This window comes from Alosa sapidissima, chromosome 18 (genome assembly GCF_018492685.1).
Source record: "Alosa sapidissima isolate fAloSap1 chromosome 18, fAloSap1.pri, whole genome shotgun sequence".
Classification (NCBI taxonomy): Eukaryota; Metazoa; Chordata; class Actinopteri; order Clupeiformes; family Clupeidae; genus Alosa; species Alosa sapidissima.
Window position 1 is genome coordinate 20837273 of NC_055974.1, and position 15537 is coordinate 20852809.

Consider the following 15537-nt stretch of genomic DNA (forward strand, 5'->3'; position numbering starts at 1 on the left):
GCTCCCCGAGCGCCGCTGTTAAAGCAGGCAGCTCACTGCGCCGGGATTAGTGTGTGCTTCACCTCACTGTGTGTTCACTGTGTGCAGTGTGTTTCACTAATTCACCGATTGGGTTAAATGCAGAGACCAAATTTCCCTCACGGGATCAAAAAAGTATATATACTTATACTAGCGCTAGATGGAAAACAAAAGAAAAGGGGTGGATCAAAAACATCCACCAACTCCTTCAGAGGGTTTGATTACCCTCTCCTTGCTGCCACTCGTGGTCAACTTTCCAAATCAGCCACTAGATTGCATCACATGACCAGAGTTTGAACTGTGTGAGGATTATAGTCATCAACTTTGCAGGGGGGTCATCACCCGGTCTGCCAGATAAATGCAACCTGAGGGGAGACTGGACTGTTTTCCGCTCCATAACTGCAGGATTGCGTCATATGAGCGATTGATTACTCTTGAGATATTACCTTATGTTTGAATGCATAGCTCAGTCTTCACTCAAGTAGTTCAAAGCATAGGTAATTGGATCTAGCCGTAAATGTTCAATACTGTCCTCACACAAACAGGCACCTTGAAAGAAAATTGGGTGGTAAAAAGAGGCTACATCCTATCTGCTCATAACACGTGTGCTTGCTTGTGTGTGTGGCTCTGTATGGGTGTCTGTGTTGTTTGTGATGAGGGAGAAATGGCCCAGCTGTTGTGTTGTGTGTGTGTGTGTGAGAGAGAAAGAGAGAGAGAGAGAGAGCATCTGTGTGCTTGCACGTGTCTGTCTCTGTTTTAATGGCAACTTTAGAACAACCTGTCACCTGCCATAAATCCAAAAGGGCCATTTCCCTTGGAAAACTGATTCTTTTTAGATAGAGAGTTTGTAAACAGCCTTGAAAGAGACGTCAGTTATTTTAAGATGAGAGTGAGAGAGGGAGAGAGGGAGGGAGAGACACTCACTGGGTTGCCATTAAAAGACACTAAATCCAACACAAAGCTATTACACAATGAGAAGACACTTCAGAAGAACGCTTCTCTTGAGAACTATTGCTTAATTCTCAAATCTTTTTTTTTTTTTCCGATCATGTCGACCCGCAAAGAATGTGTGTGACGGAATGTTGACACAAATGGGACTCAAGTGAGGCTCATGAAATGATGACGCAGTTCGACAGACTTTGCCTTTAATCAATCCAGCTCTTGGGCTAAACATGTCTTCAATGTGAACATTCCACATCAGAGTCTATGAACCAGGACTGTACGTCACATTTTGACAATAGCTTTGAGATATGGGAAGCTGTTCTTAGACAATGACACATGCAAAGCAAAAACAGGAACAGGATACTGTTCCATTAAAGTGCTGCGTAATTCCTACACATCAGGCATCAGACTCCTCTGATTTACGACTTTATTTCTCGACACTTGACCTACATCATATGTCCCGGCAGATTGTTTGTGAGTCCTTTGTTTCCATCCAGCAAGTATCAGACAGTTGGATCATCGGAATCTTACTCTTGCTGAAATTCAGTTTAAGTTTTATTCTCTAACAAACATAACCTATTTTGGACTGTGTTGTGCCTAAACTTAATGTCTTTGGATAAGTAAATTCATAATGTAAACATTCATGATTAAAATATGTATTATATGTTTACAGACAGTTTCATGAAGAAACAAAGCATGGATTACAGTAACTGACATACTGCCATAGATATAGTGATAGCACCATCTTGTGGTGACTTTCAAACCTTCAAAACCCGTCGGTTTACCAGCAGTCAGACCACAAGTTTCAAAATATCAACACTGGGCCAAATAAGTTAACACAAACTGGGAATGTGACATAAATATGTTTTATTACAAAGGTCAAGCATTTTGCAAAGTGTATTCAGAGGTTATAGTTTCTTTAGGATTTCTCTTTATCTTACAAGTCTGTTTTTACTGGATTTGCACTGGAACACGAGCATTGACCAGATAAGTCTTTGTACTGATTGTACTTATTTTGTTTATGAATAATAAACTGCTGGTTAAATGATGTTAAAATTTTAACAGACCACAGCATTAGTACAGCACCCCTGCTGGGTTGTGGTGGAAGTGTTTTGAGTTGGGAATCTATTTTTATAAGCTACTTTTATGTACCTTCCAATTTGTTTGCATTCCTGCACACGTTTTGCATTCCCTCACTATACCTTTGCATTCCCTTTCAAAGCAAAATTTGTGGCAAATTCGTTTTTTTTTTGCGAGGAATGCAAAACTACCTCAAGGCATGGTATTGTGAGGGAATGCACAACTATTGCCACAGAACATAGAATCATTATAAAGGGAATGCAAAAGAAGAGAGAGAAAATAAAATCTCTCAGAGAAAACAAAATCACCACTATGACCCTGCAGGGGCTCGATAGGCCTCCATTAGCACATAGCATTGGTGCTATAAAGAATTTCCCAGATACCAGTTGCTTGTGGCATGAATTTGGCCAAATTATGTCTCATAAGCAGCTGCTATCTGGATGGAGTGGGTATCATACACCAGAGAGAATGAGGAAGTACCGCCCCCATTCATTCCAATAGTATCAGGTGTATATAATACCTCAGTGATGTTAACCATCTCTTAATTCTCCAATCAACATTTCTCAACTAATAAATAACACCTTAAAGGAGAATTCCGGTGTGATATTGACCTAAAGTGTATTGAAACATGATACCGAGTGTGAACGTATGTCTCATAGCCCATCTAGCCTTGTCCCTTGCACTCCAAAATCTAGCACTAGTTAGCCGATGCTACCAACAGCTTTTTCAATAGTGGTGCTTCGGCATCGGGCTAGCCATGCAAATAAATCACTGTTTTACACTCATTTACGAGGCTCAATGTATCTCCACACTTCATTGGTAAACTTCCGAGGGCCCTGACATTTAAAACGAGACATTGAGAACTTTGAAAAAGCACTGGTAGTTTACTTACAAGACGATTTATACAGACAGTATCTTCACGAAGTTTAGCGTTTGCAGCCATCTTGAATTTAGTCACGATAAGTCGAGCAACGAGTAAGAATGAACAGGTATGATATAAGTGGAAATGCATGGATTCCAGTTTCTTCCAGTAGCAGCAAGCAGCAACTGGAATCCATGCATTTCCACTGAATTATTTTTGGAATCTGATCCCTTATCATACCTGTTCATTCTTACTCGTTGCTCGACTTATCGTGACTAAATTCAAGATGGCTGCAAACGCTAAACTTTGTGAAGATACTGTCTGTATAAATCGTCTTGTAAGTAAACTACCAGTGCTTTTTCAAAGTTCTCAATGTCTCATTTTAAATGTCAGGGCCCTCGAAAGTCTACCAATGAAGTGAGGAGATACATTGAGCCTCGTAAATGGGTGTAAAACAGTGATTTATTCGCATGGCTAGCCCGATGCCGAAGCACCACTATTGAAAAAGCTGTTGGTAGCATCAGCTAACTAGCGCCAGATTTTGGAGTGCAGGGGACAAGCCGAGATGGGCTATGAGACATACGTTCACACTCGGTATCATGTTTCAATACACTTTAGGTCAATATCACACCGGAATTCTCCTTTAATAAATAACACCTTCAGACTCATTTTGATGACACATTGACATGCATCAGACAAAATGGAGTCTCTGTAATTGCTAATGCACGCCCAGAATGATTGGCATTGCCTTATGGAACCTTGTTGTTTTGTAAAGGAACGCAACCCTATTTCTCAGTTTTCGACGTATTTTAGACCCCATAGCACTGAATGGGTATTCAGTGCATTCAAAACAATTCTTACATTGTGTTGCTTTACAGAAACACGATGTAGGAATTTCCACTTTTCGTCAATTTTCAACGTACAGGGTACCCATTTAGTGCTAAAGGGTTCTAAAATATGTATAATACCGATGAAAAGGGACATGCTTCTATCTACAACAACGGCACACAGGGCCATACCAAGCATACGGGATGCACATCTGCTATGTCAGACACTCCTCTGTCCTTACTGTATATCAGTGTGGCATTGAAATGTGTTTGATGCTGTTATTTGAAGGTAAAATAACTACACTGTTTGTGTGTGTGTGTGTGTGTAGGGGGGAGAAAATGTGGATGCTAAATCTGATCTTTTAAACCTCAGATGTGTGATTATGTCCCAGGGGTAGATACATTTCACTAGTGTGTTTGGCAGAAATGTCTGTGCTTCTTGTTCCAGTTTAATTTTTACTCCTTCTTGAAGATTCTCTTGGCATCCACCCCGTCATAGCTGTAGCTCTGTGGGAAAAATATGAACATGTGTGTTATACTATGATGTGTCAAAACACCTCTCTCTTTAATCCATAAATCTCTATATATTACTCTAACTTTATATGAACTCTAAATTCAATGTACCGTATTTTCCCGACTATAAGCAGAGACTTTCTAATGAGGAGACACTGCACTCAAAGAATCTCCCATAGAAATGTATGGGGTTAGTTCGTAACGCAAACATGGCCGTCGTCTACACATATTCCGCCCCTTCAGCCGCTAAAAGTTGACATGTGAATACATCGTGCCAATCATGTGGTATGTCGTGAATACATCGTGCCAATCATGTGGTATGTCGTGAATACATCGTGCCAATCATATGGTATGTTGTGAAAACATCGTGCCAATCATGTGTTGTGATCTCACATCTGGAGCCAGGTTGGTGTAGGTGGTTGGTGAAGCCTTGCGCACATGCAGTTCTGCCCGAAATAGATGACCGATTAGTGGCCAAAATGCGTTGCAATATGGCCGCCGACTTTGCTATAAGTCGCTCCGGAGTATAAGTCGCATATTTAGAAATTTATTTAACTAAATCCAAGACCAAGAACAGACAGAGACTATGTAACTGGACACATAGAGGCCAGAAAGATTGAGAATTCTACCGGGAATGTAAACGAAGACGAAGGAGTGAATGGCGACGAAGCTGAGGCCAGCCAGGTGATAACAAGGCAGCCAACGAGGAGGGTCCAATGGTAATTGTAAAGCAAATTTACAAAAGATTCACTGAAGGCTGATGCTGCTGATGTGGTACATGAAAATGTAGCTAAAAATGTTGAGAATGCAACGCAATCGAGCATTTTGGGCGATGTGGAGTCACAAGCCGGCAGCAGAGCAAATGCTCGGAAGGCTACCTCTGAGAGTGAAAGATAAAAACAGGTGCAAGTTTTAAAAAAACGTGCAGACGAAGGAGTGATTCTAAATCAACTGAATTAATAGTGATGACATAAATATGTGTCCAATGTAAATATGCAACAAAAAAGACAGTATGTCTTTATATGCAACAAAAAAGAGTTAGCACTTCCACAGCCGATATTAGCACATTGTGACTCAACTTCTGTGTCATTATGTACTTTTGGGATCTACCCATTTTGTCAATCTGGTGTGAATACACTAAACCAAACCAACCTGAACCAGTTCCCCGTTCACCAGAGTCCTGGTGGTGGTGAGAACCTTGTTGTTGTCTTTCCTGGTGAAGGAACCCTTCAGCATCTCACCCTCCATGTTCCAGGAGCCCTAAGAGAGAGATGAGGACAGATGTGAACGGGTGTCCATGGTTACGGCTAGGTTCTCACTCTATTTCAGGTCAAATTTAAGAACAACATTACTGGCATCTTCACCATCACCATCATCATCAACAACAACAGCAACAACAATAACAACAACAACAACATGATGGATAGCTCATGCCCCATTATCAACCTTCATCCTTGACCTTCATCGTCACCAACATCATCAGTCAACCTTATGATTAGCATAAACCTAATCATTATTAGCTCCACCATCACCACCACCATCATCACCATCATCAGTGTTGCAATAGATTATTACATCTTATCCTATTCAAAATGTAATAGTAGTGTAACTGTTTCAATTACTTTATCAAAGTAATTTATCACATTTATTGATGACTTTTCTAAAGTAATGTTTTCAACTTAACCATTTTAAAATGTTTAAAACCTGGCAGTTTTATTCTTAAATCAGTACTTAACACTGGTAGCAGCAGTAGCTGTAGCAATATTCTAAGCTGAAGTGTTGGTGGCAATGACAGAAGTAATAGTTAGCACCTTCCAGTTTCCAGTTAATGGAATGGCAGTTACAAATATACCAAGCATCTCTGCCATGCGACAAAGAGACTTACTGAAACTTCTGTTCCATCGGCCAGAGCGTAGTCAAACTGAACGCCGAGTGTGAAGTCGATCTCTTTGGTGCGGAAGGTGCTGGACTCCTTAACGTGGAACTGCTCTCCAGTCTGGGTGATGGTGATCTTCAAGTTGTCATGTTCCGCCAGCTTCCTCTTCATGATGTTAATGCCTGGACAAGAAACAACTAAATACTGGACTTGAAGAAGCCCAACAACCTACTCAAAATATAACCTAGTCTTTTTTGAGTGAGTTTGTTTTGTTTTGCCTTTCACGTTTTTTATTTCTTTTTTTAATCATAAAATAATTAGACAAATACTTCTGGAGTGAAATTAGTAACCACATTTTATTTGTTATTGTAGTATTCCGTATGGCAGCTTCTTTCAAACAGCAGATCAACTAGAATTGTGGATTCATAATTTTGAAAATCCAGTTCATGGGCCCAGTTTCAAATAGCATCAGTGGGAACCGCATATAGTTCCGACACAGTTTATTCAGTTGAAAGACTACATGTCTCCTGTGTAATGGCTGAGCTTTTAATACCTATCTAGAGTTTTAATACCTCCATATCGCCACCCTTGTACAGTAGATTACCTTCCCGTGTCATTTCAATGTCACTGCCCCCACATACTCATAGTTTCAAATGACAAATGCGGGCTATAAACACTATTTATACTGCCGACACGTAAGACCGAAGCTAAGAATAAAACAGTGAACTTAGGAAGCCAGCACACCTCTGTGTCATCCTTCCATTTCTCTCTCTCTCTCAGTCTCATTATGTGCTTCTGTTCTTCCTCAGTCTGTTTCTTTCCTCATTCACTCCTTTTTTTGCTTTTGCTCTCTCTCTCATCTAGTCTTGTTTTTTATTACTGAACACCTCTGTTCTTCTCAAGCATAGAAACACAAATGTGTACAGGAAACATGATATAATAAATATACAGGGGCACACACATGTTCAAATTAACGTACGCTTGTGCGCACACACACACACACACACACATGCAAAATCCTTACCCATTTGTTCCATAAACTTGTCGTAGTTCTCACTACGGTCAACTTTCCAAGTTCCATTGAAAGTCATCTTTGCTAGGTAACTGTAGGACAGGACACTCTTTCACACACTCTTTAACTCACTCTCTGTCCTCCTCTCTCTCTTTCTGTCTCTCTCACCTTCTCTCTATCATTCCCACCCTTTTTATAAACGCGAACAGTCAGCGAGGCGGCCTTATTTTGGTGATTATCAGTCTGCTGATGTGGACACTTTAAGCCCACAGCAAATATAGGGCATTGCACCACAAGAATATAAAGATAAACACTCGCGGACAACACCCATTGTACCCTGAGGATATTACCAGGATAGCGCTGTCTGACAGGTTAAAATCATCTCTCATATCTGACAGAGGGCGAGAGACATTCCACCCTGTGGCGCTGCCATGAGTGTGGTAATAACAAATGACCCCAGGTGACCTCTAGGAAATATCAGTCGGTTCCAATGCAAAGCATGTTAGTTTGTACTAGAAAGAGAGAGAGAGAGAGAGAGAGAGAGAGAGAGAGAAATTAGAGGATGTTAAACTGAGGGTCTTTCACTCATATCACATTGCAGACACACTACGCTTGCTAGTTCTGCTTTTTCTGCTGTTCTCTGTTTCTGCTTTTTTTTATCAGTGTCTTGATACAGTAAGTACATTAAAGTACAGTCTATTATAATAAGTACGCACAGACAAATTACTGTTTCCAGTAGAATTCAGGTTTGATAATCAACAAAAACAGCACCTGAGTTCTGTAATGCCTTTACTGTAGATAATACACAAATACGTGTATGTGAATGTTCATGTCCTCAACTGCCAAATCTGCATTTCAGCATGTTTTAGACATAATCCTTTGTACAGTACATGACAATAGCCAATACAATTTAACTGCAATAAAATTCAATTGCAAAGCTCTTGGTTAATTGTTAGCCCAGTGACTATTTCATTGCCACGAAAATTATTATTATGATTAGATCTATTATTTTACAGCTGTAATGAATGTATCATTCATTTTGCATTTTGTATATACCCATTCCCTACTCTGCTGTTCAGAGGTGTCAGGAGTTTATAGACCCTTTCAACAATAAAAACAAAAACAATGCTTGAACGTTCTATTTGGGCCCCAATCTACTTCCTCTGCATTAAGATAACATATGGAATGTTAAAAAGGAAGTCTTGTGGGGCCAATTATGATGCTGATAATGGAACTCTTGAAAGGGTCCATAAATCTGCCTTGTTCTATGTCAGTCTATTAACACCCTCTGCCAAGCATGTTCAGGAACAGGTCAAGAATATAATGTCCCCTCTTTGTCACAGTCACAGACGATGTGTTTTGCTATCTAATGCAAAATCTGCAGTCCCATAGTTTTTTATTTTGTAATATGTTTTTTTTATAAAGAAGTCATTGGGTGTGCATTTTTACATTACAGTAATTTCCCAACTATTAGCGGCGGTTTATATATTGATTTTGCAAAATTTCTTCAGCTATGAGGTTAATACAATATGGTATTAATATGTTTTTTTGTTTTGTTTGTTTTAACATAAAACACTGTCCTGCGGCTTATACACAATACAATTAATACACAGGAAATTACTGTAGTTGGCATCATTAAAACACAACTTATTACAGTAATATACTCATTTGCCTCCAACCCCACCCCACCCCATCCCATCCAATCCCACCCCACCCCACCCCATCCCATCCAATCCCACCCCATGCCATCCCACCCCACTCCAGCGTTTGTGTTGCACCTGCATCCAAGAGAACATTGAAGATGCAGATGCAGCATATTTGAGTTTGAGTGTAGAGCTAGCAGCAACATTCTTATACAGTCTATGGTGTAGAGGTTTTATACAGTCTATGGTGTAGAGGTTGTATACAGTCTATGGTGTAGAGGTTGTATACAGTCTATGGTGTAGAGGTTGTATACAGTCTATGGGGGTTGTATACAGTCTATGGTGTGCAGGTTTTATGGACTAAGTGTGGAACACTGAGGAACAGTGCAAGTTCTATAGATAACACTCATGTACACTCACACACGGCTGTCAGTGATCATCCGACTAAGGTCACCGAGTCATGTGTGATGTTACATAACGGTTTATTGTCTGAACAGAGACAGCCAGACAGAGAGAGAGAGAGAGAAAATGGTTTGCAGTTCAAGAAGTTCAAGTTGAGGCCCAGATTATCTGACTGATAAAATCGTATCATCTAGACATGCAAACCACAAGGTTATCCAGAAAAGGCCAAAGGTTATCCAGACAGACATAAACTATATGAGTGACGTTCTGAGATGACAGTCATTGCCAGCCAGAAAATAAAACTTTATGCCATTATAGTATAATGACTGATGTGTACCATTGTGTGCCAGGAGTAGAAATATTTGAAATGTTGACAGATACTGTAAATGGTCAACTTCACCAGCCACTAAATAGTAAATCATTACTTTACTTTGTGTCTGAAATCTACCAGCCATTTTTCAAATTCACCGGCATTTTGGCTGGTGTTAATATCATTCCCTGTTGCTAATATCATTCCCTGTTGCATGTCAATATCGCAGGATCAAGTCAGGTGCATCCGGGTGACCACTGAACTTTATTTAAGCTGTCTCATTTGGGATTCCCTTTTTGACTTGTCAGATTTAGCTTGCTTCAAACTAGTCTTTGTTTCAGTCAAATAAATTGTGAGACGTTCATTCAACATTTCTAAACATGGTACATGAAATATATAAACTAGCCTATCATGATTTATATGTAATGCAGCACTTCTATAGTTGGTGGGCTAAAATTAGCATTAGCATGAGCCAAGTATATGTTCCCAGGCCCCTACAGATGTGTTCCCATTTGTGTGTATGGGCCTCTTATAGACTGGTTTGCAGCAGGGGCCCTTGGCTCCACTTCAAAATAGCCAGTGCTTTGTCATAGGTCTACCCACCCGTCAGTGCTCATTCTGTTCCCAAAGCAGCACTGTCGTGGTGAGTTGGCCTATCGATGGGTTTGATCCCAGGGTCTGCCACCCTTGTGCCCCATGCATGAGCAAGTCACTTAACCTAGAGTTACTCCAGGAGAACCGTCCCTGTTCAGTTGTTAAGTCCGACGGCGCATGTCATTTCAGGGCCCAACGGCTCTTTTCACAACCTGTAAACCTTGTCACCATCATCTCTGTTATAGTGAGGGTAAAACAATTTTTCTAACAGAGTAATTAGTGTAGCTGTAATGCCAGATGATATAATGGTTATGGTTATGGGATTTGGCAGACGCCTTTGTCCAAAGCCTTACCTTACTATGCACAGAGAATCACAGGCTCAGTCCCTGCCTCAGTCATTGCAAGCGCCTCTGATTGATTAATCACCACTATGTGGATACTGTTTTTAGAATTGATTTAGATTAAGTGTTAGTTAGTATAATTTGTATTTTAGTATATTTATCATATTCTTTATCTTCTACTGTCCTTATTGCTTAGTTGTGTTTTTATATTATATACTTTAATTACTCTTTCTGCTGTTAAAGAATGTGTTTATGTTGTCTGTATGCTGCTGAGACCTTGAATTTCCCCTGGGGATCAATAAAGTATCTATCTATCTATCTATCTATCTATCTATCTATAATAAACAATAATGTCCATTCAATCAATAATATAAAAACAATAACATGGTAAGACTACATCAAAGGTTGTATCAGCGATAGCGGGGATAGGTCACATCTGTTGATGTTCAAACAAAGCTCGCTACTCCCTCCCCCTCTCTCCCGTGCAATTAAAACTCTCCTAAACGCGCATTTCGTCGGTTATTGGTTGAAACACTATATTTTTCCTTTGAGTGGGTTGCCAACCCTTGTTGGTAGCAATTGTTTTTGTGTACAGATCTCGGAGCCTAGGCTGCCTACAGAGACATGTTTTTTTGACGGCCTGCTTATGGGGCAGGCTTGCGGATCGTTGGGAAAAATTAGATGAATGTGATCCTTTATGTTTGGGCCTTTTTGGGCCTGAAATCGCTGATACAACATTTAAGGAGAATATCAATAATAAACAATAATGTCAAATTAATCAACAGCTTAGTGGAAATAAAACAATATTATACAAACCATAATGCATAAGAAGCGCTTAAAGAACTAAGTGCATGTTGAACAGTAATGTATAGTATAAGTATACTCTTCTGATCCCATGAGGGAAATTTGGTCTCTGCATTTATCCAAATCCGTGAATTAGTGAAACACACACTAATCCCGGCGCAGTGAGCTGCCTGCAACAACAGCAGCGCTCGGGGAGCAGTGAGGGGTTAGGTGCATTGCTCAAGGGCACTTCAGCCGTGCCTACTGGTCTGGGTTTAAACCGGCAACCCTCCGGTTACAAATCCGAAGCGCTAACCAGTAGGCCACGGCTGCCCCCTTGTCTTTAGACCCCTCTTAAACGACCCAAAACTATCACAGGAACAGAGAGCAAGGGTAACATCCAATAACGTCACATCTTTCCCACTTAGCCTGGTTCCCTCTCAGCCTGTCTTACCCTCTTATCCAGGTTCCCTCTCAGCCTGTCTTACCCTCTCAACCTGGTTCCCTCTCAGCCTGGTCTCAGCCTGTTTCCCTCTCAACCTGGTTCCCTCTCAGCCTGGTTCCCTCTCAGCCTGTCTTTCCCTCTTATCCAGGTTCCCTCTCAACCTGGTTCCCTCTCAGCCTGGTCTCAGCCTGTTTCCCTCTCAACCTGGTTCCCTCTCAGCCTGGTTCCCTCTCAGCCTGTCTTTCCCTCTCAACCTGGTTCCCTCTCAGCCTGGTTCCCTCTCAGTCTGTCTTTCCCTCTCAGCCTGTCTTACCCTCTTATCCAGGTTCCCTCTCAGTCTGTCTTACCCTCTCAACCTGGTTCCCTCTCAGCCTGGTGCTGTCTACACCAGCTGAGTGATGTGTCATTCCTGTTATCTGCAGCGCTTATTTCCAGTGTCATAAAACGTTGATAATTTCTTTGGTGAACTTATTGCCTTATTGCCTTTTAATCTCAGAATCACATCGATACGAGCTATTTACTACAAATGATAAAACAATCAGTACTTTGCAGTTATCTGCTGGGATCTTTTCTACAGGCAATGAGGAAATAAGGACATATCACTGTATATGTGTCCCCAAAGGTCAAGGAAAACATTGCAGATAAGATTTGTACCAAGTCACAAGACCATCTAATGTCATGATAATTACTGTATTTGTTGACATTCGTATGAGTTCAAGGGTGCCATTAGAGAAACTTGTGAACTTTTGAGATAGATAGAGAGAGAACAGTCAGAATCAATGTGTGTGTGTGTGTGTGTGTGTGTGTGCATGTCTATAAATAATGTGTGTGTGTGTGCATATGTATTTGTCAGTTGTCCCCTTGTGTGTGCACATAATGTGTGTGTGTATGCGTGTCCCCATCTGTGTGTGTGTGTGTGTACACGTGTGTTCCAGTTCCAGTGGAACATTCTACCTTTGTCCCACAGAACCTGGCATAGTGACCCCCTCTTAGCAGGTGGTCGCAGGGTACACCATCCACCATCACCCCCAGCCAAGCACATACCAGCATGGTTCGCCAAAAAGCACACACACACACACACACACACACACGCCTTGAAATCTTAAAAAACAGCAAAATATTGTACATTTTGTAAATATTGTAAAACATCAACGAAGTGGAACGAAGAACAGTATGGCTCTTAATTACAGGCTATCCCCACCCCACCCCAATCAAGACCATTTTAATTAGATCAATTTAATTAAAAGGATTTAAATAGTTTAATTAGTTTATTAGTTCACTTATCAAGCATGTGTGCTTGGACCAGGAAAAGACAGAAAATACTGCAGAGCATGATAAATGCAAAGCCTTTGATAAACATGCGCGGATCTACGGGGTGGCAACGGATGGCAGCTGCCACCCCTGGGACACAGTTTTGCCACCCCTGTTGCCACCCCATTTATGAATCATATAATATATTTTTTAAAGTAGGCTATATTTTATGTTCATGTTGAAGGTCAATGAGACCCGCACCTCATCGCCGATTTAGAATCCCCCTCCCCCTCACAATGGTTTCACCCATCACTATCAGTGCAGGCAGCGATCCCCGCGAAATTTCACAGCAGGCTGCACAGTGAGTGAATGCAACCATGTCAGCTGTCTGTCCTACGATGCAGGCGCGCTGGCGGCATGGGGGATATTGGGGATATGACACCCGCAGTTTTGAAGAGACGGCAATTAGAGGTCTGCGCGGGACTGATTTTTCAGTACCGCGCCCGCCCGCTCCCGCAATATTCCGTCCCGCTTTATTTAGTCCCGCTCCCGCCCGCATCTGTAACATGATGTCCCGCTCCCGTCCGCTAAAGCCCGCATGCAGGAGGGATAGACTAGGGCCTAATGTGTCATTTTTTGTCCCGCTCCCGCATTAATGTGTCATTTTTAGTCCCGCTCCTGCCCGCATCTGTAACATGATGTCCCGCTCCCGTCCGCTAAAACCCGGATGCAGGAGGGATAGCCTATTCAGTTTTTCTTTGTCTCACGAAAGGAGCACACACACCTGATAAAGACTCCAGATGTCTGATTTTAAGTTTCTTGGATCTATATCCTGCTCCTCCTGACGCTAGCTTTTATTTATGTTTAATAACCAACTAGCCCTAGCTACTGCTTATCAACTTGTTTTCACTAGCTCTTACAGCACATTTAAGTTCTAAAACATTTATTTCAGACATCATTTACAAGACACAATTAATTTACTTGAGTTACCTTTGTGCATAAACCCCTCATAGACAGTAAAGGTATCACAGTATCGGATAGATAGAGTATCCTATCTAATAGCCAGGGGGTCCTAAACAAGCTGGGAATTTAGCTAAACTATCTTACTTGTGTCTGCGCCAGGGCTGGGGAACATTCGTCTACCTGAAGGGGGGAAGAAGAAAGACTTGAGTTATTTGAAGCTCAGAGGCACAACAAGGAAAATCCAAATGAATCCATAAAAATAAAAAAACAGAGTGCAAACATTGTAAGTATTTTATACATCCCCAGCCAACGTGCAATGCAATAGTCACCACATTCCCCATATGTCAGATAGCATGTTACATGCATGCATATGTCAGATAGCATATTTTTCAATGGGGAAATGATTTTGCGTTTTGCATTTGCCTGAAGTGATGTAGCCTAGGTATAATGTTTGTTTCAATATTTGAATATGTTTTTATACATTACTTAATTCAATGTATTTAGATATTGTTAAAATGTTGTTAATATAATACTAATAGTTGATTGTAAGGGCAGTAAGTTGCAAATCATTGTAATTGTCTGTTAATTTCTTTGGTCTTTACCATTTAGAATATTATGATGATTGACAGTGGGCCAGAAGTGGTGGTCCAATATCTGGAAGCCTAATTGCACTACATGGGTTTTTGCTCACAATTTGGTCCCCCTCACTTTGAAAATATCTCCTGCGCCCTTGCTCAAAACTCGAGGGGTCATTTTTTCAAAAATTTCTCCAGGGGAGCATACCCCTAAACCCTCAGAATCTTGTTTCAAGGCATTGCTATTTAAATCCATCCAGTCACGGCCATATTTGGGACCAAGCCTGATGACTCCCACTTGCTGTGGTCAAGAAGATCTCACACAGTGGTGACATTGCATTGCAACCTTATTAGCCCGACGCCTTATCTTGCTGAACTGGAAAGGCTGGAAATTATTACTATTTGTGTTACTTTTTATTTATTTATTTTTATTTATGCCTCTTTTTATGTATCATTTTTTTATGTATGTGGGGTACCCTTTTTTTTTCTTTTTGATTGAGGGTGGCAATATGTAGGTGCACTTTACTCCAAATATAAACTTGTATGGATAGGTTATGAGGATGAGGATGCATGGGGATTGGGAAGGGTGGGGGGTGGGTAGAGAATATTTGTTTATGTATATTGTGCTGTATATTTGTATATTTATTACATTACATTACATTACATTACATTTGTCTGATGCATTTTTAGCCAAAGTGACTAACAACATGGTAAACAGTTTAAGTTTTAAAGCAATTCTCAACAATTGTAGGACAATTTAAAAAACGGTAGAGTACAGTAAGAATAAGTGCATCAGTGAGTGCTGTTTTTTACAGTTACGTGTCAGTTTAAGACGGCTGGTAAGTGCTAGGATCAGCAAGATTTGTTGTAAGTGGTGCTATGAGAGGAGATGTTCTCTAAAGAGCTGGGTCTTCAGGAGTTTTTTGAAAATGGAGAGGGATGTCCATGCCCTTGTAGGAACTGGCAGTGTGTTCTACCAACGAGGAACAACAGATGAGATGTACTTATGTACATAGTTGCACTGTTGCGCTATATACAATTGTTCAGAAAACTTATGAAAAATAAACGTTACCCCTGCATACTCCCAAACCCCCCTAGAA

The 15537-nt window shown here is 40.9% G+C and overlaps 1 protein-coding gene across 1 annotated transcript; it reads right to left on the reverse strand.

The window, feature by feature from the left end:
• Positions 1–4033: 4033 nt before the first annotated feature.
• Positions 4034–7435, reverse strand: LOC121690388 (fatty acid-binding protein, intestinal-like). Its single transcript, XM_042070910.1, has 4 exons — positions 7143–7435; positions 6128–6300; positions 5395–5502; positions 4034–4236 (listed from the first exon to the last, which is right to left on the reverse strand). Exons 1-4 carry the CDS (start codon positions 7207–7209, stop codon positions 4186–4188), a joined length of 399 nt encoding a protein of 132 aa, XP_041926844.1. The 5' UTR covers positions 7210–7435; the 3' UTR covers positions 4034–4185.
• Positions 7436–15537: the final 8102 nt, after the last annotated feature.

Bases quoted from the DNA above. Each gene is read 5' to 3' on its own strand.
- LOC121690388 (XM_042070910.1), bottom strand. From the start codon at position 7,209: ATGACTTTCAATGGAACTTGGAAAGTTGACCGTAGTGAGAACTACGAC. The intron at 6,301-7,142 runs GTAAGGATTTTG...TTTCTTGTCCAG, and splicing joins CAAGTTTATGGAACAAATGG to GCATTAACATCATGAAGAGG. The intron at 5,503-6,127 runs GTAAGTCTCTTT...TCTCTCTCTTAG, and splicing joins CCGATGGAACAGAAGTTTCA to GGCTCCTGGAACATGGAGGG.